The sequence below is a fragment of the Salvelinus alpinus genome, chromosome 11 (assembly GCF_045679555.1).
Source record: "Salvelinus alpinus chromosome 11, SLU_Salpinus.1, whole genome shotgun sequence".
In the NCBI taxonomy this organism is placed as follows: domain Eukaryota; kingdom Metazoa; phylum Chordata; class Actinopteri; order Salmoniformes; family Salmonidae; genus Salvelinus; species Salvelinus alpinus.
Genome location: NC_092096.1, coordinates 30,827,605 through 30,851,968, shown reverse-complemented (window position 1 = coordinate 30,851,968; position 24,364 = coordinate 30,827,605). Strand labels below are relative to the sequence as shown.

Genomic DNA, 24,364 nt, shown 5'->3' with positions numbered 1-24,364 from the left:
AGTACATTCAAATTGATTAACCTTACAGTCTTTGTAGAAAGGTGTAAAAGGCTTTAGGGTAGTGTACGTTTTGGGTGATTTCTCAAAACAGCAGATTGCATATCCAATGTACCAACATTTATCCAAAACACAATGTCAAAGCACCCATGCTCCTATTTCTAGTGCGATTAAAAATAGATTTAATGAGCACTTCAGTGATGCCTGATACAGTAAGTACTATCAAAGGATATAGGGCCTGTATTTCAAAGTCCCTTCACATCTTTCCTTTTACTTCTGATTCTCTCACTGAACCAAACTGAAACTAGATAGCCCCCACAGTAATGTTGTTTTAATGGGATCGAAGCAGCTTTCTCACAGTGAGTTTGTGGGCCTGTTTCCCAGTGTCCATGAGAAGTGTCCAGCGTCTTCCTTCCAAATGAGTTCTAAGGCTCTCCTAGATCCCCCTAAATGACTTTGTCAATCTACTGTTTGTTTTTGGATAATATCATTGATGTGTTTTACCAAAATCTACCACCTGCTCAACATTGAGACCTAAACCTTGGGAAAATAGCAATTACCACCTTTATGTTGAGGGACGTAATTTCATTGGGACCTGTTATTTTAAGATTTAGATGCAAATTGATCAGTCTGGGGTTTAATAGATGTGATTCCTATACTAATGTATATGATTACTGTCTGATTTATGTATAATACAGTCTTTATAAGTTAGGTGTTATAGATTCTATTATTTAATCCTCTCTCTGGGTGTTTCAAATGGAGGATAACTACAGTATGTTGTATTATCACCATTTGACTTGTTAGTAGACAACATCGGCCTGCAATTTTACAGAGATTTCCTTGTCTCTGTAATGATGCGATCGAAATGGATTTTGCTGTGGAGGATGTGTTTAAAAAGTCAAGGCCGACGAAAGGGGAGATTTTATAGGAGAGGATCAGCCTTTGAGAGAAATGCCTTGATTTATCTGGCTTTCCTAGAATATCCTGCTACGGAATGATTCCCTGCAACATTGTAGTTGGCAGCACACTGCAGCTCCCTGCCAGACAAGTGGTGTTGCCAATCAAAAACCCTTGTCATGTGATATGATCTAATGCACTCACTAAAGTAACTGTCCAGTGAAAGTCTCACTTTTAAAAGTTCATATTCTGTTAACTCATACCCAAATAATCTTACTCATACCCGAATAATCTTGTTGACTCATCCAATACTCGCATTTGTGGCCAAAGCTTAAATTGGACAAAAAAAAAACACTTCAAAAACCCCACCTCAAACTTCTATCTCAAACAGACCATTTAAAAAATGCTTGCTATTTCCTCATAGAGTATGATGTCATATTCCTGAGGAGGATGAGCTGGCCAATCAGTGGTCTAAAGGAGGATGAGCTGGCCAATCAGCGGTCTAGTCACATTAATATTTTTAATGACCGGTATATACCCACAACATTCTGTTGCTGAGGTCCACCCACACAATTCCAACATGGTAAAGCTGCTTTTTAACACTTTTTGGAAGGAAAACTATTTCACTCATATTGTAACTAACTGTTGGTCATATTTCATAGAAATATGGAAAAACTAGAAAGTTACTTTAAGAATTGGGCTGCCCCCTATTTATAAAAACAAACATTAGTTAACTGGAAAAGAGAAATACTATACATGAAGGATTATAATGCGTCACAAGTGTGATTTAAATTATTGTATCAGTCTGAAACATGTTGTTCATCAGACAAAATTGAGATGATTTGTCACCATACTCTACATCTTTCAGAAATATAACAAAAATACGTTTCCATCAATGGCATATATAATCTGTGGTAAATAAACCTTTATGGAACATTTGATATATGACACATATGGAGACCGGATAAGAGGGGCACAACATCACATGAAATCAAAGTTTAAGCAGTTTAGAAGAAATACGGGTTTCACACGTGAGGGAAAAGGGACATTAAATCCCAGCTAATGCCCTACACTTAACTCTGCCTCTGACCCCTGACAACAACTCCGGAATAGAGGCGATAAAAAACAAACCCCCTAGTTCCCAAGAGACACCACTAGCACTTCAGATCACAGAGCCAGAGTGAGTGTGTACAACGACTGGAGCAGCGCATAGGCCTCTGCTAGATGTATCGCCACTAACACCATATGCTGGTGCAATCGTATCCTATAGGCTCAATTAGCTGTCGGTTGTTGCCAGGTTTTCTCGTTGTCCATATTGTTGGGGTTGTTCACAGTCAATATAGGCTTTGATCTCATCGGCAGCATCGAGGGCCAGGCTCATGCCAATGTCTTCTTCAGCTGTGCGCAATACAAACTCGGACGGCAATTCCGTGGCAGGTACTCGGGTGTTTTCTTAGGTGTGCGCGGTTCCCAGAGATAGAAGAGGACAAACGTTTTGACACGTTGTGAGAAATATCCACATTGTATCCTTGTAGGGTGTCAACAAACACAAAGCTCGAATAATTACTCCGACGACTGAAACAGGCAGCTCATCATGGCTATTCATCAGTGTTTGTTCTAGCTAGTCTCTCATGCGTAATTAGGCTATGCACATGTGGTTCGGGCGCCAGCGGCCTCTTTCGAGATGCAGCTTAAATAATGAATATAGCATGCTTATTAACATGTATTACAGGCCGAATGTTTTAAAAATGAACACAATTGTAATGCCAGATTTCTAATTTTATTGAGTAAAATTAATCAAAGATAGAATGCGATACAGGTATTTTATGAGGGGCCTCAAAACTATACATTATTAGACATTATGAGACCTTTCTAGGTGCAACAATTATATGTACATGTTTAAATGTATAGGCCTATCTGTTTTGAATATAATTTGACATAATTAGGTTTTAATAGTGTATGTTTGGCTATGACAGTAAGCTATGTCTTGCAAATTATTCACGAATTGAAGCCCTCGTGTTAATTGCTCAATTACCCATTTTAATGAGCTTTAACAAACACGGACACCCCGTGTATGACACCTTCAATGATGAGTTAGGACCGGTTAGAGGAGTTACCGCTGCAATGTGAATGATCGGGATTTGAAATGTTACACCTCCCTTTGCAGCTGGGCTGCATCTGTAACGCTGCTATTTGTCTCAAGCATAAAATTGGCCTGCGAACTCGTGTACATGGTTCACCTCGTTGCTATTGCTCAGTTCTAGAAAACAAAACTAATCTCCATTATTATCACACTTACATATGTGTAAGATTTTGAGTGTTGGCTCATCGCAATATTAGTAGTATATATAAAAAAATTGGTATAGAAAAAGTACTATTTTGTCGGATCTGAGAGGTAAAGTTATTCTCCTCTTTACCTGTTCAACTATTGGTTTTCACCAACCATTACCTTTACTCAGAATAGGTCTGTTTCTTACAGAAAAGGTTAATGTAGTGGTGTAATGAGTGGGAAAACACCAGGGAGTGCAGATGTGGGGAACTCTGCAGGGTATTGGGGGTGAGGGAGCAGGTGGGGCGGAGAGCTGAGCTAACCCCAGCCTGCCTGGGCCAATGGGGCATGGTAATTAGATCTGGCCAATGTGGGCCTTGGGCTCTGGACTGGGGGCATATAAGGGGGCCCCATGGCAGCAGCCCCCTCATATCACTCAGAGGTCTCCTTTCTCACCCCACTGCTCTCCCAAAGCAGAGAGTTATTTCCTTCCTTTCTTCAACCACAACAACAGTCCAGCCATGGATGTCTTCTCCCCATCCCAGGTCTTCTATGACAGCGCCTGTGCCTCCTCGCCAGAGGACCTGGACTTCGGCCCCGGGGAACTGGACAGTTCAGAGGAGGACGAGCACGTCCGGGTCCCTGGGACTCCTCACCAGGCGGGTCACTGCCTTCAGTGGGCCTGCAAGGCCTGCAAGCGTAAGTCCAGCACAGTGGACCGGCGGCGGGCTGCCACCATGAGGGAACGACGCCGGCTGAAAAAGGTGAACCACGGCTTCGAGGCTCTGAGGCGCTGCACCTCAGCCAACCCCAGCCAGAGGCTGCCTAAGGTGGAGATCCTGCGCAACGCCATCCAGTACATCGAGAGCCTCCAGGAGCTGCTCCATGAGCATGTGGAGAACTACTACGGCCTTCCTGGGGAGAGCAGCTCAGAGCCTGGGAGCCCCTCGTCCAGCTGCTCCGACAGCATGGTGAGACTGAGACCAGACACACACGGACTCATATACAGCTTTTCTCACTGTCTCCTCATCTCTGTGCAGCACACAGAGGTTTTATCAGGTCCTGCTAGTTCAGTGTCTGCTGCAACGTTTTCCCTCTTTGGACTAATTCAGAGTACTCTATTTGCATGATGGATCACATTGCTGTTAGCCTCTGTCTTGTTGCATCTCCCAAGATCTTGAGTTAAAAAGCTTTTGTTTGGGACGCTAGCTTAGTAGCTTCATTTCCGATGTCTCTGAGCATGCATATTGTAATAATGTGATATTACAATGCCATATCTAATTTGCATTTAGAGTATCTCCCTGGATCTGAAGGGGAACAGGCTCACTTCAAATGTAGAATGTTTATTGAATAGACTTGCACTGATTGTGCTGTTGGGGGATCCCAATTACAATGTTCCCTTGTGCATTTCATCTTCTTTGGCTGCATCATCAATGCAAACAGCTCTTTTGCAGTGTTATACATGCATGATGCTTTATGTTTCACTTGGAAATGCTATCCGTTTTTTTATTGGTGTGTTTGGTGCATGTACATTACCCCAGTGCATGCATGATACCTTCTCAGTTGGCCAGTCAAGATTAGAATCAGCTCTACAAAACAGTGGTTAAAAGGTGATGCAATGCTAAATAATAGAATGGATCTTTATGATGGTGGATGGAGTAATGGCTTTCCCACCGCTGGACACGTTATAGCCTAATAAACCCTGCTAAATCCACCTTACTGAAGTCTGGCAGGAAAGACTGTGCTTTTCTGCATTCCATCCTGACTGCATGTTCTCCGCCGCTGCCAGGATTTTCTGCAGATTTACTGGGAGAAAGTGTCATCTTGCACAAACTGGTGTTGCTTCCACTGATACAATCGATTCGCCACGGCTAGAGCCAGGCAGATCATGGGAGTAGCCTGCAACTTTGGCCCTGAGGTGGCTGTGAAATAAAGAACCCTAGCCAGACAGGCAGGAACACTGTGGATTTATCAGTCTGGCAAGATGACCAAGGATTACATTATATACCCATATTTTAATCTTATTTAATATATGTATGTTCTTATCTTAGTAGATTTCCTTGTTGCGCAACATTTACAAACCTCAGTTGAGGAAAATGCACTTGACACTTCAAAATGTCTGAAACGTAGAAAGGGGAATAGTATCGCGTGCTTTGTCATGACTGCTGTGCTAACGTCAGTTTGCTCTGTATGTTTCCTTGTAGGTTGACTGTAACAGTCCTGTTGTGTGGCCTCAGATGAACACAAGCTTTGGCAACAACTACAGCTATACTAAGAATGGTAGGACACATTGATGAATATGTTTTCTTTTGTTATGTCATGTAAACGTATAGACATAGTCTAATGAATACACGTAATGGGCTTATGTAAGGCTATGGTCTGGTTACCACCTGTGTATGTTGAGTATTGTAAAACTTGCCAGGTTAACTTTCATTCGTTTTGATTCGTACTATAAAGACACAAATGGTGTTCCAAGTTACGTGAATAATTCTGCCTTTCCATTTAAGTTCACCATACACATAAATTGACTCAATGAGACGAGACATGGTAGTTAACTGATCTCATCCATAAGATGAGCTATCTCCATTGTCTTGACTGACCTTGTCCTTCCCCTGTTTGTCCTGTCCAGTGAGCTCTGGAGAGAGAGGTGCTGGTGCCTCCAGCCTGGCCTGCCTGTCTAGCATAGTAGATCGCCTCTCCTCGGTGGATGCCAGTGCCCCAGCAGGGCTCAGAGATATGCTTACCTTTTCGCCCTCCAGCACCGACTCCCAGCCTTGCACTCCAGAAAGCCCCGGGACCAGACCCGTGTACCACGTGTTGTGAAGAAAACCTGCATTAGAATATAAATAATCTGATGGCCCTGATCTTCAACCACATACCACTTTTACTTCCTATTTCGGTGATGGCTAAGATCGATCAACACCTGCCAACCTTTGTATTGTAAATAAGATTGTAAATATGTACTGTAAATGTTCATTTATTTGAAACAATACTATACCAAATGTAACATATTTAATAGATCCTTTTCATGTGTCTGTCCTAATATAGGCCTATGCATCATTCAAACAAGTTGTATTTAAGCTATTGCCTTTGTTAGCTTCACGTTTCTCATGATCAATAAACATTTCAACAATTCTAGAGTTCCCACATCTGTTGGTGTAAATGCTGTTTATTCTATCAAATAGAGTGACTACCAAAGAGAGAGTAGCTTGCATTCCATTGCTGGTCATAGTGTTGGTGTGGTGGGTGGAGAGAGGGTTTATGTACCTGTTTTTTCTTTAGTAACAGATGTTTCTCATTGTTAACACCCCTAACTACACCCTAAACACTATGGTTTTGAACAAATGGCCTGAACGTAACACTTGAAATTGTGTGTAAGGGAGGGGGAGGGGTTACTAGTATCATATGTTGCGTGTCATCAAAGCCTATAGCTCATAAAATCAAAGAGTTGCAGTCTTTTTCCTGTTTTATTGTGACCCCATTAGGCTAAAAGGATTTCCCCTCACATTTATAGCACATTTATAACAGAAGAAGACAGTGAAATCAAATGTTTTTTGACTTGGGTTTGAGAGCAACCAACAGGTGATGTAGCTCCTGTATCACTTGCCCTATGGCAGCACAGCACACAGTCACGTACATCTGAAAACATAGAAACCTGTCTCGTCGTGACACAACCTTCGAGAGACACTTAAGTCTTCATATTTATGACAAGCACTTTCCTGTTGTGACACCAGAGGGAGAGACTCAGTGGCGAGTGGGCCATACTGGTAGTTAAACACTGGCTCTGCCTCTGTGGCACGATGCTAGATGGCTCTGTGGCATAGCAGGCATACCAGCGAGGGCTTCTATTTCAGTAAGCCAAATCGCTGGCTACGAAGCTCCCCACGCATTGAAGTAATTTTCCATGGCTGAACCTTGGATATATTCATAAATCACTCATGCACCAGGCATGTGACGTCATGAGATGACAAGATATATGATATTTTTTTCCACATCAACAGATAGTTTGACCCAAGGTTACAAACGGGGGGAATTTGCATCGAGTACTTCATTATTAGGATATCATTCATCTATTTCCATTTGATTCGTCTTCCAACCTGGACAATGTAAGGACTAAAAGTAGCCTGACACAAATCACTCTAATGTGAAGTACTCTGGCATTTCTCACAATAGCCAAAGCCCTTATTTGCAGTACTGAGTATACACTATTACCACAAGAGGGAGGTATTTCTAATACTTGACTATGAGGTGTCACTTTTCATGCTCTCATGACTCCATAGCTTTTTTAAATTGCTTATCTAATAAGTAGGTTGTGATATTGTTTGCGTCATATTCCAGTTAAACAATAACTACCTGACAATTTGATACAGATGTAGGATCTTAATTTTAGCCAGTGTACTACAGCAGGAAAATTATTCTGCAGCAACAGGAAATGTGAATTATTATGTGGCTTATAATTAATGGACATTTTATAAGGGTTGATACATTTGTCGTAAGGGAAAATCAAGTCTGAGATTTCATAGTGGAAATTACAAACTTCAGAAGCCTTTTTAAACCTCAAATATACTACACGTTTTACATTTCCTGGATTGCAGGAAAGCTCTCCAGCAACAGAGTGATCAAATTAAGATCCTACATCTGTAGGTCTTTGACAGACATAGTGCTCTTCTAACGGGACAGGTTGGGATGAAAGGAAGACAGTTAACAATTCAATTGCTATGTAGGCTACATCAAAACTGATTTATAATCGCATCAATTCAATACAATTCAAACAATTTTGTCATTATGATGGCTAACTATTGCCCTTTCATTGAGGACATACCTTTGAGTGAGTAATCTAGACACCATGTTGATTCATCCCACTGGGCACAGATGTCTATTCTACGTTGGTTAACCAACGTTGATTCATCCAGTGTGTACCCAGTAGGATTTTAGGCTATAGCTAGTTGTCTAGTTAATAATAGTATACACCCCTCAAATTCAAATCTGGACCTCAAACCATAAAAAAGTCCCCTCTAATCAGGGACTGATTTAAACCTGGGACACCAGAGGGATATATTTTTTGTTGTTGTTGGGTCTATACAATTTATTTGGTCTATACTATTAGCCTGGCTGACGCGCGACCCACGTGACTACACAGCGAGGTGTGACTGGAAGACTTCCAGACCTGGTGCCAGACAGACTACTATGCTAAAAGCTTCAGTCTAATCTTCCATGCGTTTCCTCTGTATAGTAGACTGTATCATCATTTATGTTAGCATAACCTTTGTAGTCTATCCTTTCCTTCTTCATTTGCTTCCATGGGGAATCATAGAAAGTATTGTTTTATCACCTGCTTCCAAATGTCTGTGGTACAAAAGCAATGTTTTCTACCTCTAGGTTGCCAAGGCAGACCAACAGGGCATCACATCACATCACATGCATGCAATGCACCCACCCTACAGAGTAAAGTCTGACACCCCCACCCCTGCATCTGGAAGTATGTTGTCACAGAGACAGAGAAGATGTGATGTCACCTAGCTATAAAGTAAGTGTTGTGTTCCAGCATTACATAGAAACAGATCAATTCACACCAGCCATATAAGTGTGAATTTCTTACAGTGTTATACAGTGAATGCATATGCCAGCTATGCTGTTCTTAATTTGCATTAAACTCATCAGATCATTCAGATGAATTTAAAGGTTGTGATCATGGAAATGACTTGTAGCCAGGATTCATATGAGATTAGATGCATATAATGCAATGTCATTCCTGAGGGCTCAAATGTCAGTAACCACGACATGGCCCAGTCTCTGTAGCTTGTGCACAAGCCCTCTAGTCTATATGAAGGTCTCTGTAGTGTGTAGCCAACTGAACGATTAATTCAAGCTGAGATCTATTCGTTTTACAGAATAAGAATGACAGATATTAACATATTTCACTGATCTCTCATCAGTGATGCCTAATTACGAGTTTGCGTTTCCATCCTCACTACTCAGTTCATTAGCGCCGTTGAATGAGAAAAGAGGTGATTAAATAGATAGATGGATTGCGAGGATGAGTCGCTGTTTATGAATTAGACATTCCTGATGGAAATATTCCTTTGATTCTATCTGAGGGGAATATATTTAAGAAATAAGGCCCGAGGAGGTGTGGTATATGGCCAATATACCACGACTAAGGGCTGTTCTTATGCACAATGCAACGTGGAGTGCCTGGACACAACCCTTAGCCGTGGTATACTGGCCATATATCACAAACCCCTGAGGTGCCTTGTTGCTATTATAAACTGGTTACCAATGTAATTAGAGCAGTAAAAATAAATGTTTTGTCATAATCGTGGTATACGGTCTACAGCTTCAGCCAATCAGCATTCAGGGCTCGAACCACCCAGTTTATAATAGCACACGCAGCCTGGTTTGTCTAGTGGTGTTCCCTTGGACAAACACAACAGTAGGCTGATACACACTATGTTCTATATAGTCAGTGTAGCTGGCGCAAGCAAATCCACATCCTCAGCTTGAGTTTCCTTCCGCAATCTTACAAGGACCACTGAGCTCCGGCATTACTTTCAGTGTCTGCCTTCTGTATTGACGTGCCATTGGCGATTGGGTTTATATTCAGCTGCTTAAATTCAAGGGGGAATTATAATGTAAAAGCGTCAACCACAGGCACTTCATCTCAGTACCTGTCAGTGGAAGGCAGTGTCAGAACCAGTCACCCCATCACAGAGAGACCTTAATTGCTTTTGAAGAGTGCTACACTGCTGCCCTATAACTCCCGTTCACAGCTCAAACAGACAGGGGTCACGAGTTAGTCCCCTTACCCCAGATTTCAGACAAGCACAATCGACACAGTAGAAGAAGAAGCAGTTTGGGGTCAATAAAGTCGTCATTGTACACACGCACATATATTTATTTATACAAATATAATATGTATAACAATTGCATATCACCTGGTGTTGTCTTTTTTTTCTGTACAATCAGGAAGTACAGTACGTCAAATCAGGAAGTACAGTACGTCGAATCATGAAGTACAGTACGTCCAGTCAGGAAGTACAGTACGTCCAGCCTAAAAAAATGCAAGTCGTCAATAAGAAAGAGAATAAGTAAATGTACAAAAGGGATCTGTCAGAGGCAAGATGAACTGCTCAAAAGTTGAGGGACAAAACACGTTCACAGCCCAATCTGGTTGGACTATCAGGATGGCACATTGCACACAGTATGGATGTTAAATGATCTTGCACTACTTCAATACCCACCTACAAAGGAACTAGGCCTATATAGAACATACATACTAGAGCTTGCTACTAGGAAAACCATCCAATGTAATGTTTGTCTGACAGTACTACAAATACAAGACTCCTTTTGATCAGTGTCGATCATCAACTGGTTTTCTAATAGCTTTCAATGACTCCACAGTGCAACTTGTTATACTTAAATATGGTTACTTGTCATGAGAATACTACGCCAGACTATAGGTAGAGGGTTGAAAGAGAGAGTTTTAAACAGAGGTCCCTTATTGATAAGACGACTAGAACATTCCACAGTCTCTTACTCACAATGATTGTCAAAATGTAAAGTTGACGACGCAGATCCAGGAGAATGAGTCCATTAACCATACTATTCTGGTACGAATTATACACTGGGCTATAGGTCTTATACAATTCAATCTTTTAAATAATAATCTGAATGTTAACAAACACACACATACCTTAATGAAATTACTTTATGCAAAACTCAGATTATAAACAACATAAAATAGATTGATTTAAAAATAAAGACAATTGTACCATATGATTAACCCTCCAGGTCATTAATATATATATTAATGTGTTTGACATTCCTCATATAAATGATATAGCAAATGTTCAAATTATATACGTAGATTATATTTTATATGATTACTCTATATACTCTCTGTATATATTCATTTGATGGGAGTAGACGACTAACAATCATTAAATGGCTGACTTGAGAGCTGAAAGTCCAGTTATGAAATTGCACGATAATTGTACTTGCCTATTCAAATGTATGAATACAATTATCTCTGTGTATTCATCCACTTTATATACCCCTCTTTTAACAGCCGTTTGATTTTAATGGCAGAAGCTGCCTTATGACACACAGTGCATAAGATACAGTTGACCTAGTATTACATTGTTAACTTTTGTATCTTTACCACATACTGTATGTCTCTAATCATTACTCTTATGTGAAATGTAAAACCAACGAAAGTCTGTTATTGCTAAGTTTCCATACAAAATATTTTCTCACTGCAATATATAAGGTAAAAAAGAGTTCACATTTATCCAAAGCAGGACAAGTTAGACACAAAAAAAGCAATGTTCATTCACACACAGACACAAGCTCCCATAGAAGAAACAATATCACTGTACAAAGCTATAGCAAAACCAAAGTCAGGAAACAAGTGAAATGAATTCAAAACAGATAACAAAAAGAAATAAACTATCACAAATGACAAGAAGGAACATTGAGGAGGGTCACAAGTTTCAACTGTTAGAGGAAAACTTAAAATGAACACAAACAAAATAAAAGTTAAAAGGATGGGTTTCAGTGCTAGCCTCCAATGTCTCAAGTCACAAGCACCATTGTTTACATTTCAGAACACATATCTTTCAGTTTTTCTTCACTCTGTTGGTAGTACATTGAAGGGGGAGAGAGAGTCTTCACTGCTTAACAGTATCATATTCTCCTCTACCAGGTGGTTCCTTCGGGATCCTCCGCACAGAGATGGACTCAGAACCTTCCTTTCAGTGTCCTTCACTTCTTCTTCTTTTGGAACAGCCTGTGAGGGATAGGTGTAAGAAAAGCTGAGAACAATGGTTGAAACCATTTGACAAGTCAGTACTTTGAAAGGTCAGTAAAGTGGGATGCTAATGTCATATTCTGGTAGAATTAGTTACAGAAAAGTGTAGTGTACTCTGCTGTGAATTGCGAAAAGCCCATTGAACTGTGAAAAGCCAATTAAAAATGATTGTGAATTAACTTTTTACTGCAGTGGGCTAAATCAGGGTCACACAGTGTTTCTTCTTAAACAAATCTACTTTGAAACAAAAGTGTACACCTCACACAGATGGTTATGGACTTTAAAAAAAGAAGACACCTATACCATGTCAGATATAGAGTTTAAACGAATACAATTTGGATTTTGCATCCCAATATTACACTTTATATACATCACAGAAGACTGAAATATAACAAAACCGTCTGACATAAAAACAGGATTTTCGGTCGGGTTTTAGAAATAATGTTGATTAATTATGAAATTATGAAAAATATTAATAACATTACACCCATGAGGCCACTAGGTCATTTGACAGCAGGAAATGGCTACATGTCTGTGGCTTTCCCACTACTACTGAGAACAGAGATATAGCAGAGCCTATTGTGTCCTCGGCCTTGGTCAACCTTGGCCAGGTATGCGAGAGGAGACAGAATGGCCGGGCATCGTGTCAGAGAGGAAGGCTACATGGCGTACAGATTCCATGCAATCCCATGGTGCTTGCCACCTAGCAGCCTGTTCGCCGCGCATGTCGCTTGCTTGGCCACCGGCCTCTTGGCCACTGTGGCAAAGCCCTGTAGTCAGCATGCCAGGGTTGATACAACATGATCCCTGCTCAGTCCCCACACCTCATGCCTCTACTGCACAGGTCTACAAGCTCTCACATACCTCCCCGAGCTAAACGAGGGCTACATGAGGAGGGTTACTATCAAACGATCAGTGCCACTGAGGATCCCTTAGCCTGCAAGTGGTGTTAAGTCTTTTGTGATGTGCCTCGTGGAGGTATGTCAAGGGTACACTTTAAAGAATGCTCAGCTGAATTAGCCACATCAACGTGTTATAGCTTCATCTGAGGCCCAGACAGGCTTAATATTTCTACTACCTATTTTCAGAGTTGTCGTTATTTTTGCTTCATCACCTCCAGCAATCTAAGCAATGACGGGGTATATTTGTACACTATAAGTCTGCCTCAACGTTGCTCTGTGGTATGTGTTATAAAACATGTAGCATCCCATGAGTGTGAGCTCTTATTTGCTCAGCCATATCTCAAATAATTCACAAGCCACGCGGCTGAATTACTGACACAACATAGACGGTTATGACTGTGTGCTGCAAGCATATGTTTAATGTTATATGTTTAATGAAAAAATGAAAAGCTTGATGTAATCCTCTGTAACTTTTACCCAAAGGACAAGGCCTGGTATCATTGTGCAGTAGGAGCCTCTCTGACAGGAGCCTCTCCGGTACTCTCTCTGGGTATAAAGAGCACAATGGGTTTTAAAGAACCACTGAACACGCCGATTGGCACTTCTGTTTTTTCTGTTGCTCATTAGAAAAACAAGGACCGATTCCACGCTTGGTTAATGATGTTTGTCTGAGACACTGTAGACGCAGAAGCCTACTTCATGTTGTGGTTGCGCAATTTTACATCTGACTAAGGTGTTTGTTGCAGTATTTCTCAAGTTAAAAAAATGCGTAACATGTTGTCTTATGTAAACAAAGTCAGGCTGCTGGGCAGGTCTGTCTCACTGTATGCTATTGAATAGAGAGCAATCACTGCAGCTGTTCACCCCATGTTAATGGGCAAATGTACTTCATCTAATCAATACCCATCCTTCATTTACCCGTCGTGACACACAAATGTTCCAAACACTTTGTAGTCAATTTGGACACTAGAATAACTGTTTCTGACTCATATCGATGCCACATAGGCAGTTTTCAAAGGCATTCGTTGCGTTCTTAAATGTTGTTGCTGTTTCGAATGTGCAATGTGTATCTCCAGGCAATGCCAGCCTCCATCAGTTCACCCTGTTCCCCAAAAACCTTTGAGGTGCTAAAGAGTCCCGTGTGGCTCACTTGGTAGTAGGTTTGATTCTCAAGGGGGACAAGTGAGAAAATGTATGCTCTGGATAAGTGCACCTGCTAAATGACTGAAATGAAAAATCCCTGTCAGATCCTTAAAACAGTATGAATCTAAATTAAATCATAGTTTGGTGAATATATAGCCAGTTTAGAGGACTGTTATTCTTACTGTACCAGCTGTTATCTTCATCTGTGTGGTCCTTCTCCTTGGTGGCCCCCTAGCCTGGTCCCAGATTTGTTTGTGCTGTCTTGCCAACACCTATAGTCATTTTTGGTGTGACAATGCCCATAGGAGTTGGCAAGACAATACAAAATAGATCTGGCACCAGGCTACGGTCCCCCACCCTTAAAGCAATGAAAAGCCTCACCTACGACAAATGGTTCTGCTGGGTAGTGAGGTTCTGCTGCTGCTGAGCCTGCATGAGGAGCTGCTGCTGCTGGCGGCGGCGGGCCGTGCGGAGCTTCTCGAAGCGCGCCTCCATCTCCTCCAGGACCTTGGGCGTGTAGCGTACCACCAGCTTCACACTGTCCTTGGCTGCCTTCAGAAGCTCCACCGCCTTCTCGTGGTGCTCCCCCTCCACACTCTGGGGAGATACAGTGAAAGAGAATGAGAGAGAGAAGAGACTCAGCACATTTAAGAAATGTGGTGGCAATGTGTTAGTGTTGTAGTGATATGGTCTCTGAAGTCTGCCTAGGTTTCTTAATTGGCATGGACAGAGAAATAAAGAAACTTTGCCAAGACTTTTATGTAAGCAACAATGACACAGTTACACAGCAGCAGCTTCAGTTTCGAAATAGTTACAACCAATTAGGTTTGAAATGGAAGTCAAATGTATTTCTACTTAGTTCAACAAGCATTGCATATTTGGTATAATTAGTAATTCCTCCTCAAGCCCAGAGTAATATACAGTACCAAGCAACATTTTCGACACACCTACTCATTCAAAGGTTTTACTTTATTTTTACTATTTTCAAAAAAATAATAAAGACATCAAACTATGAAATAACACATATGGAATCAAAAAAGTGTTAATTAAATTAAAACAATTTTATATTTGAGATTCTTCAAAGTAGCCACCCTTTGCCTTGATGACAACTTTGGCATTCTCTCAACCAGCTTCATGAGGTAGTCACTTGGAATGCATTTCAATTTTGTATTTAAAAAAAATAATTATTTAACCAGGTCAGCCAGTTAAGAACAAGTTCTCATTTACAACTGCGACCTGGCCAAGATAAAGCAAAGCAGTGCGACAAAAACAACAACACAGAGTTACACATAAACAAACGTACAGTCAATAACACAAAATAAAAATCTATGCACAGTGTGTGCCAATGTAGAAGTGTAGGGAGGAAGGCAATAAATAGACCATAGAGGCAAAAATAATTACAATTTAGCATTAATACTGGAGTGATAGATGTGCAGATGACGATGTGCAAGTAGAGATACTGGGGTGCAAAAGAGCAAGAGGGTAAGTAATAATATGGGGATCAGGTAGTCAGGTGTGCTACGTATTTACAAATTGTCTGTGTACGGGTACAGTGATCGAAAAGCTGCTCTGACAGCTGATACTTAAAGTTAGAGAGGGAGATATAAGACTCCAGCTTCAGAGATTTTTGCAATTCGTTCCAGTCATTGGCAGCAGAGAACTGGAAGGAAAGGCGGCCAAAGGAAGTGTTGACTTTGGGGATGACCGGTGCAATAAACCTGCTGGAGCGCGTGCTATGGGTGGGTGTTGCTATGGTGACCAGTGAGCTGAGATAAGGCGGGGCGTACCTAGAAAAGACTTATAGATGACCTGAAGCCAGTGGATTTGGCGATGGATATGTAGTGAGGGCCAGCCAACGAGAGCATACAGGTCGCAGTGGTGGGTAATACAGTTGAAGTCGGAAGTTTACATACACCATAGCCAAATATATTTAAACTCTGTTTTTCACAATTCCTGACATTTAATCCTAGTAAAAATTCCCCGTCTTAGGTCAGTTAGGATCACCACTTTATTTTAAGAATGTGAAATGTCAGAATAATAGTAGAGAGAATTATTTATTTCAGCTTTATTTTCTTTCATCACATTCACAGTGGGTCAGAAGTTTCCATACACTCAATTAGTATTTGGTAGCATTGCCTTTAAATTGTTTAACTTGGGTCAAACGTTTCAGGTAGCCTTCCACAAGCTTCCCATAATAATTTGGGTGAATTTTGGCCTAGTCCTCCTGACAGAGCTGGTGTAACTGAGTCAGGTTTGTAGGCCTCCTTGCTCGCACACACTTTTTCAGTTCTGCTCACAAATTTTCTATGGGATTGAGGTCAGGGCTTTGTGATGGTCACTCCAATACCTTAACTTTGTTGTCCTTAGGCCATTTTGCCACAATTTTGGAAGTATGCTTGGGGTCATTGTCCATTTGGAAATTGCTCCCAAGGACGAACCAGACTTGTTCGTCTGCAAAGAGGCACTGAGTTTGAAGGTAGGCCTTGAAATACATCCACAGGTACATCTCCCATTGACTCAAATTGTGTCAATTAGCCTATCAGAAGCTTCTAAAGCCATGACATAATTTTCTGGAATTTTCCAAGCTGTTTAAAGGCACAGTCAACTTAGTGTATGTAAACTTCTGACCCACTGGAATTGTGATACATTGAATTATCAGTGAAATAATCTGTCTGTAAACAATTGTTGGAAAAATTACTTGTGTCATGCACAAAGTAGATGTCCTAACCGACTTGCCAAAACTATAGTTTGTTAACAAGATATTTGTGGAGTGGTTGAAAAACAAGTTTAATGTATGTGTATGTAAACTTCTGACTTCAACTGTATATGGGGCTTTGGTGATAAAACGGATGGCACTGTGATAGACTACATCCAGTTTGCTGAGTAGAGTGTTGGAGGCTATTTTGTAAATGACATCGCCGAAGTCAAGGATCGGTAGGATAGTCAGTTTTACGAGGGTATGTTTGGCGGCATGAGTGAAGTAGGCTTTGTTATGAATTAGGAAGCCGATTCTAGATTTAATTTTGGATTGGAGATGCTAATGTGAGTCTGGAAGGAGAGTTTACAGTCTAACCAGACACCTACAGTAGGTATTTGTAGTTGTCCACATATTCTAGTTCAGAACCATCCAGAGTAGTGATGCTAGTCGGGCGGGCAGGTGCGGGCAGCAATCGGTGGATGAGCATGCACTTAGTTTTACTAGCATTTAAAGGCAGTTGGAGGCCATGGAAGGAGTGTTGTATGGCGTTGAAGCTTGTTTGGAGGTTTGTTAGCACAGTGTCCAAAGAAGGGCCAGATGTATAGGTGAGAGGTGGATCAGAGGATCACCAGCAGCAAGAGCGACATCATTGATATATACAGAGAAAAGAGTCGTCCCGATAATTGAACCCTGTGGCACCCCCATAGAGACTGCCAGAGGTCTGGACAACAGGCGATTTGACACACTGAACTCTCTCTGAGAAGTAGTTGGTGAACCAGGCGAGGCAGTCATTTGAGAAGCCAAGACTATTGAGTCTGCCAATAAGAATGCGGTGATTGACAGAGTCGAAAGCCTTGGCCAGGTTGATGAAGACGGCTGCACAGTACTGTCTTTTATTGATGGCGGTTATGATATCGTTTAGGACCTTGAGCGTGGCTGAGGTGCACCCATGACCAGCTCGGAAACCAGATTGCATAGTGGAGATTCGAAATGGTATGGTGGGATTCGAAATGGTCAGTGATCTGTTTATTAACTTGGCTTTTGAAGATTTTAGAAAGGCAGGGCAGGATGGATATAGGTCTATAACAGTTTGGGTCAACAGTGTCTACCCCTTTGAAGAGGGGGATGACCACTGCAGCTTTCCAAACTTTGGGGATCTCAGACGATATGAAAGAGAGGTTGAATAGGCTAGTAATAGGGGTTGCAACAATTTAGGCTGATACATTTAGAAAGAGAGGGTCCAAATTGTCTAGCCCGGCTGATTTGTAGGGATCCAGATTTTGCAGTTCTTTCAGAAAGTCAGCTGTCTGGATTTGGGTGAAGGAGATTTGGGTGAAGGAGAAGCAGTAAAGATAAACTTGTTGTAAATCCAGCCACGATAAAGTTCATATTTATATCAAAAAATCTTTGTTTACATTGGCGCGTTATGTTCAGTAATGTTTTGCCTCCAAAACATCTGGTGATTTTGCAGAGAGCCACATCAATTTACAGAAATACTCATAATAAACATTGCTAAAAGATACAATTGTTATGCATGGAATTATAGATAAACTTCTCCTTAATGCAACTGCTGTGTCAGATTTCCCAATTCTTTTTCGGAAAAAGCACACCATGCAATAATCTGAGTACGGCGCTGAGACACAAAAACAAGCCATACAGATACCCGCCATGTTGTGGAGTCAACAGAAGTCAGAAATAGCATTATAAATATTCACTTACCTTTGATGATCTTCATCAGAATGCACTCCCAAGAATCCCAGTTCCACAATAAATGTTTGTTTTGTTCGATTAAGTCCATCATTTATGTCCAAATACCTTATTTTTGTTCGCGGGTTTGGTACACAAATCCAAACTCAGGAGGCGTGGGCAAGTCCAGGTGAAAGTTCAGACGAAAAGTCATATTACAGTTCGTAGAAACATGTCAAACGAAGTATAGAATCAATCTTTAGGATGTTTTTATCATAAATCTTCAATAATGTTTCAACCGGAGAATTCCTTTGTCTGTAGAAATGCAATGGAACGCAGCTAACTCTCACGGGAGCACGCGAGACTGAGCTCGTGGCATTCTGCCAGACCCCTGACTCAATCAGCTCTCATTCCCCCCTCCCTCACAGTAGAAGCATCAAACAAGGTTCTAAAGACTGTTGACATCTAGTGGAAGCCTTAGGAAGTGCAATATGACCCCATAGACACTGTATATTCGATAGGCAATGACTTGAAAAACTACAAACCTCAGATTTCCCACTTCCTGGTTGGATTTTTTCGCAGGTTTTTGCCTGTCATATGAGTTCTGTTATACTCACAGACATCATTCAAACAGTTTTAGAAACGTCAGAGTCTTTTCTATCCAAATGTACTAATTATATGTATATTCTAGCTTTTAGGACTGAGTAGCAGGCAGTTTACTCTGGGCACCTATTTATCCAATCTACTCAATACTGCCCCCCAGTCCCAAAGAAGTTAACTGCTACAATGAAACTGGCTCTCATGAGGACCGCCACAGGAAAGGAAGACCCAGAGTTACCTCTGCTGCAGAGGATAAATTCATTAGAGTTAACTGCATCTTAGATTGCAGCCCAAATAAATTCTTCGCAGAGTTCAAGTAACAGACACATCTCAACATCAACTGTTCAGAGGAGACTGCGTGAATCAGGCCTTCATGTTTGAATTGCTGCAAAGAAACTATTACTTAAGGACACCAATAAGAAGAAACTTGCTTGGGCCAGGAAACATAAGCAATGAACATTAGACTGGTGGAAATCTGTCCTTTGGTCTGATGAGTCCCAAATTTTAGATTTTTGGGTCCAACCGCCATGTCTTTGTGAGACGCAGAGTAGGGGAAGGGATGATCTCTGCATGTGTGGTTCCCACCGTGAAGCATGGAGGAGGAGGTGTAATGGTGTGAGGGAGCTTTGCTGGTGACACTGCAAGTGATTTATTTAGAATTCAAAGCACACTTAACCAGCATGGCTACAACATCATTCTGCAGTGATACGCCATCCAATCTGGTTTGTGCTTAGTGGGACTATCATTTGTTTTTTAACAGGACAATGACCCAACACACCTCCAGATTGTGTAAGGGCTATTTGACCAAGAAAGAAAGTGATGGTGTGCTGCATCAGATGACCTGGCCTCTGCAATCACCTGATCTCAACCCAATTGAGATGGTTTGGGATTGACCGCAGAGTGAAGGAAAAGCAGTCAACGAGTGCTCAGCATATGTTGGAACTTCTTCAAGACTATTGAAAAAGCATTCCAGGTGAAGCTGGTTGAGAGAATGCCAAGCGTGTGCAAAGCTGTCATCAAGGCAAAGGGTAACTACTTTGAAGAATCTAAAATATAAAAGATATTCTGATTTGTTTAACACTTTTTTGGTTACTACATGATTCCATGTGTTATTTCATAGTTTTGATGTCTTCACTATTATTCTACAATGTAGAAAATAGTACAAATATAGAAAAACCCTTGAATGAGTAGGTGTGTTCAAACTTTTGACTGGTACTGTATATTTTCACATTACAATTCTGGTTGTCACGGAAATCAAATGAATCCTTCATGAAGCTTGCTTTTTAAAGCACACGTTTGATTAGTGTTTGTCTGAAGAAGGCACTTTTAAGTCCAAACACATCCTGACTTCACCATGTAAATTGGTTTTCATTTGATGGTGTAAATGGAGAGTTACGGAATAGGATTCGGCAAGGAGTGACTTTGAAAGGCCAAACTGCTAAGCCGTGTGAAGTTTGGAACACTTTGCTCATGGTGACATTTGCTTCTTCTAAAAAACTGTCGCTTTGATATAGTGTTTGTTGTTGCCCATTGCTTTAGTCATTTAGTCGTAGATAGCTCTCCTATATCTTGGACGCTGGCTCACTATAAGCCTCTTTTTATTTAGGCTTCAGAAAACCAATCACTCTGCTTGACCCTATCAATATTGTGAAAGTTTGACTCAAGGTTTAGACAGAATGCTTCCCTGCTCGGATGTAGTTTGTCAGAAGAAATTTCAAGCAAGACGAGAAAATGAATACCCTGAAATATTAACAACAGCACACAACTGTGATTGGGATTCGTAAAATAGAAGACGCAAATTCACCAAATATCATGAATAGGGTACAGAGTTTTTCCTGGTCGGTTCACGTGGTCAGGAAAATCTGACCATGTAACCAGACCTAGCGGTAATCATAAATAAGCATTACATACCACACCATTGACAGACAGGAGCTGGTCCCCCCGTTTTAGGCCCCCGTGCCTCTCAGCCAAGCCCCCTGGGATGATGCGGGAGATATAGATGGGAGAGTTCTGCTCCTTGCCGCCCATCACGTTGAAGCCCAGCCCCTCCTCCGTCTTGGGCAGCTCTACCACTCGGGGGTGAGAGTGACCCTCACTGGCCGCAAAGGCTGCAACTGTGGCCTGGAGAGACAGACAGGCGAGAGGATAACGATCAGACCATTATTGGTGTATTCAGCACTAACTCCATGCCCTATACCACCCTATTTTGTCTACCACACAAATAGATTAGATAATGACGATACTAAGTGCATGAACTGGGATTGCATTTCCCAACAGCCAAATAAACTTTCCCATACCCAAGAGCAATGTAGAAGCAAAGTGTACAGACTTAAATTCACTCTGTGGGTGGGACCTTCTGACTTCTGTCTCTAAACGGGGCTTAGAGACGTCCAGTAGGGCTGAGAATAACAAAGTGAGAACCAAGGCGATGATGGTGATGTATTGTATAGCCATGTGAGATGTTTTCTGAGAACATGAATTAGCACATATCTGTCGCAGCTGGAGAAGAAGACGCGAGATAACTTCCACCCCCATGAACTAAATCTCTGTGAGCCTGCTTCATTAAATTCCACTGGCTTGGGATGGCTTTCAAGTTCTAGAGGAATCTTCTTTTCACCTTGTCGTCTGAAACAAAGTGTGCAGGAGCTAGTTATCCCAGCCTGGAAAAGAAACAGCAGATGTACATCGCCACAGGTGCCGGTCTGTCAAGTCTGTCTCATTATTATTATTAAGCAATACTTTCTCAGGAAACTGCAGGGGGAAAAGGCCTCTGTTTCAAAGCTTGGTGTATGTGGATCCAAAGTTTCCCCTAGCAGGTGAAAGCCCTGAGATCCTCCACTTCTTCGTCCCCCCCTTTCCATCTCTCTCTCCATCTCTCTCTCCCACAGTGAGGTAAAGAAGCACTGTGTTCAGTATGCCACCATCCCCACTCTGGCTAACGGCAAATCGACCTTCACAAGTTTATCTCCCTTCCTGGGAGGAAGAAACTAGATGGCATATGGCTGCCTCCTCCAAATGCAAAAAGTGTCTGGGGCGAACCAAACACAAATGACAGCTTACTGGGAAATTGCCCAAGTAATGTCACAGTACCGTATGGAAATGACTTAATTTCATAAAAATGTTATTATCATCAGCCATCAGTTCAGCTCAGTCTTTTCTCTGGAGCACCATAGACTAAGTGGTCTCCCATCTCTGGAAGATAAAATATAAAAACCTCAGGCCAGGAATTACAGTCTGGAATTGATTCAATTAACTGGGTAATAAACTGAATCAAGTGATCATGTTCTCAGGTGGAACACATTTTAATTGGTAAACGCTCACCAGCAACACTGCAGCAAAGGCATCTAAAATAGCATCTACCCTGCTAATGCCTCAAGATTGCTGGTTTATCAAGGGATCCCTGGTTTTCCACTATAACACGTTTTTAGGCCCCCGATGTCCTACTTAAAGTGATTCATGTGAAATGTGCTGAGTGCTGCCCTCCAGGTCTTTGGTCAGTGATGTACTTGAGATGTACTTGGAGACGAGGCTGATGAAACAAGCACCGGCTCAGCTAAACGGAAACTCTCAGGAGGGCGGCACTTTCAAAAGCAGCGCACCATCTCATTTCGATGTCATCGATTGAAATCACTCCCATGGGCGTGGAAGCCAGTCAACGGAGTTTGCTCTATGTTAATTGCTGCTCCGCTGGTGGCTGTATTTAATATTCTTTTGAAAAGACTGGTGATGGACAAGGACAAAGTTGAAAGGCACTTCATGCTGTTGTCATTGCTTTCTTGTGTAAACAGTGTCATATGGACAATCTGGCTTACTTTAACACTGTTAAGTACAAACCCCAAGGCCTCTTTCATGAATTGTAAAGTAGTTTGATTTGACTATCTACATTCTCTCTTTCAAAACAGCCCTTGAATATGCTATGAAAATAAAATTATGTGTTAATGAAGATGTACTTTATAATGTTGAACAGGGACCTTGAATTTTCAACTAATTATGGATATTCGAAGGGAAATGAAAAGGACACGTCGCTGTAACAGCAGCATATCATCAACCTCAAAACCATTTGATCTGAGCAGGCTAGAAAGAGTATTTTGATATTCCATCAACATCAGATACAGTGGTGTCCTTCAATAGGCCTAAGCTATGTCTTTGCACACCTTTCATCCAAGGTGGAAATTCACAACACAATCCACAGTCTGATTAAAGTCGTAAAAAAGGTTACCCCGTTCACTACTCCTTGAGAAAGGGACTGAACCATAGTCAAAGTTTTGCAAACCATTTGCGATTGAAGAGACAACGTTTCGCTGACAAAAAAAGAGCCCTTTGGAATTGTACTCCACACCGGGCCTAGTTATCTATTCATTCTGCTTGCCCAGTGTTGTCAATCAATCCGTGTCCTACTCCTCTATGTGCCCAGTCTCTGGAAGGAGCATCCAATTGAATAAGTCAGTGTGCGTACCTCCCTATGTTGCCCCATCTCTTCTTCACTCCCTCTCTGATGTTTTGTTAACACTGGGAGAGAGGACTGAGATGCACTCCTCTCTCTCATCTCACCCTCCCTCTTGATTCCCTCTTTTCCTGTCCCCCTTTCACTGTTAGATGTCTGCTTGCTTTATTCTCCTCCACAAAAGAAGCTCTCCTCAGAAGGAATATGAATGAGCGGTGGCGGAGGGACTCATTGGTAGAACCTCTCAAGTGTTTACATCCAAAGTCTGCTAATGAGTAATTCATTGTACACCAAACCTGCTCCATTCTTTGATCATCTGAAGGATACATGATGGGTGTTTGTGTATCTAGGCTACGTTGTACAGTATCTTTCAGCCTCAAGTTTGGTCAATACAGCTAAGCCAGTCTGAGATTAGAGTATGTTGCTCACCTTCGCTGTAGCCCGTGCCTGGTACTCCGGACAGCCATTGACTGTGATTGTTTCATGCATGTACTGGTACACCTGAAAGAGAGAGAAAAATGGACAAACCATGAGTGTATTTTCTCAGTACGTTTGAATTTTCTGCTACATTTCTCCAAGTCTCTTGCATGTTCAATCCATGTCGTAGGCTACCAGCCTTGGTAGTTGGTAGGGTTAGGTTTTTGATTTCAATTCAAACCTGTATTTTGAGAGTGTTAATTTTGCAAATACCTTCGAAGATTATGTAGATATTCATTGGATTTCTTCATCCACCTGGAACCACCTTTCACTGTTAATCAACTGCACACTATTTGGCGCCTGATCCTGCTGCCTCCTGCTACATACTGCCCTTAAGGCTGCTCAAACATCTGGTCCCTACGACAATTAGCATAAGCAAACCGTGGTGCATCAGTAAGTACAAAATACTCATAGCACACTGTGGTGTGGCGCTACTACCCCT

At 41.6% G+C, this 24,364-nt stretch overlaps 2 protein-coding genes across 3 annotated transcripts in view; one reads left to right on the top strand and one right to left on the bottom strand.

The window, feature by feature from the left end:
• The first annotated feature begins 3,478 nt into the window (after window positions 1-3,478).
• Window positions 3,479-6,298, top strand: LOC139533931 (myogenic factor 5-like). Its single transcript, XM_071332455.1, has 3 exons — window positions 3,479-4,134; window positions 5,368-5,443; window positions 5,793-6,298. The coding sequence occupies exons 1-3, from the start codon at window positions 3,532-3,534 to the stop codon at window positions 5,984-5,986; spliced, it is 873 nt and encodes a 290-aa protein (XP_071188556.1). The 5' UTR covers window positions 3,479-3,531; the 3' UTR covers window positions 5,987-6,298.
• Window positions 6,299-10,031: 3,733 nt separating this feature from the next.
• The window catches only part of LOC139533930 (protein lin-7 homolog A-like), a 30,731-nt gene continuing 16,398 nt past the window's right edge, over window positions 10,032-24,364 (bottom strand). Inside the window, exons 3-6 of one of the 2 annotated variants that reach the window (XM_071332453.1) lie at window positions 23,875-23,946; window positions 20,913-21,122; window positions 14,403-14,614; window positions 10,032-11,951 (exon numbers count right to left, since the gene is read on the bottom strand). In XM_071332453.1, the coding sequence (XP_071188554.1) occupies window positions 11,927-11,951; window positions 14,403-14,614; window positions 20,913-21,122; window positions 23,875-23,946 (519 nt within the window). In that variant the 3' untranslated portion in view covers window positions 10,032-11,926. Of the gene's footprint in view, window positions 11,952-14,398; window positions 14,615-20,912; window positions 21,123-23,874; window positions 23,947-24,364 lie in introns of both variants that reach the window. The other variant, XM_071332454.1, reaches the window with a different exon arrangement.

What these genes read in the sequence shown, in the direction of transcription:
- LOC139533931 (XM_071332455.1), top strand. Translation starts at nt 3,532, where the DNA reads ATGTGGGCCTTGGGCTCTGGACTGGGGGCATATAAGGGGGCCCCATGG. An exon ending in CCAGCTGCTCCGACAGCATG is followed by an intron (nt 4,135 to 5,367) that starts GTGAGACTGAGA and finishes GTTTCCTTGTAG; the next exon opens with GTTGACTGTAACAGTCCTGT. An exon ending in CTACAGCTATACTAAGAATG is followed by an intron (nt 5,444 to 5,792) that starts GTAGGACACATT and finishes TGTCCTGTCCAG; the next exon opens with TGAGCTCTGGAGAGAGAGGT.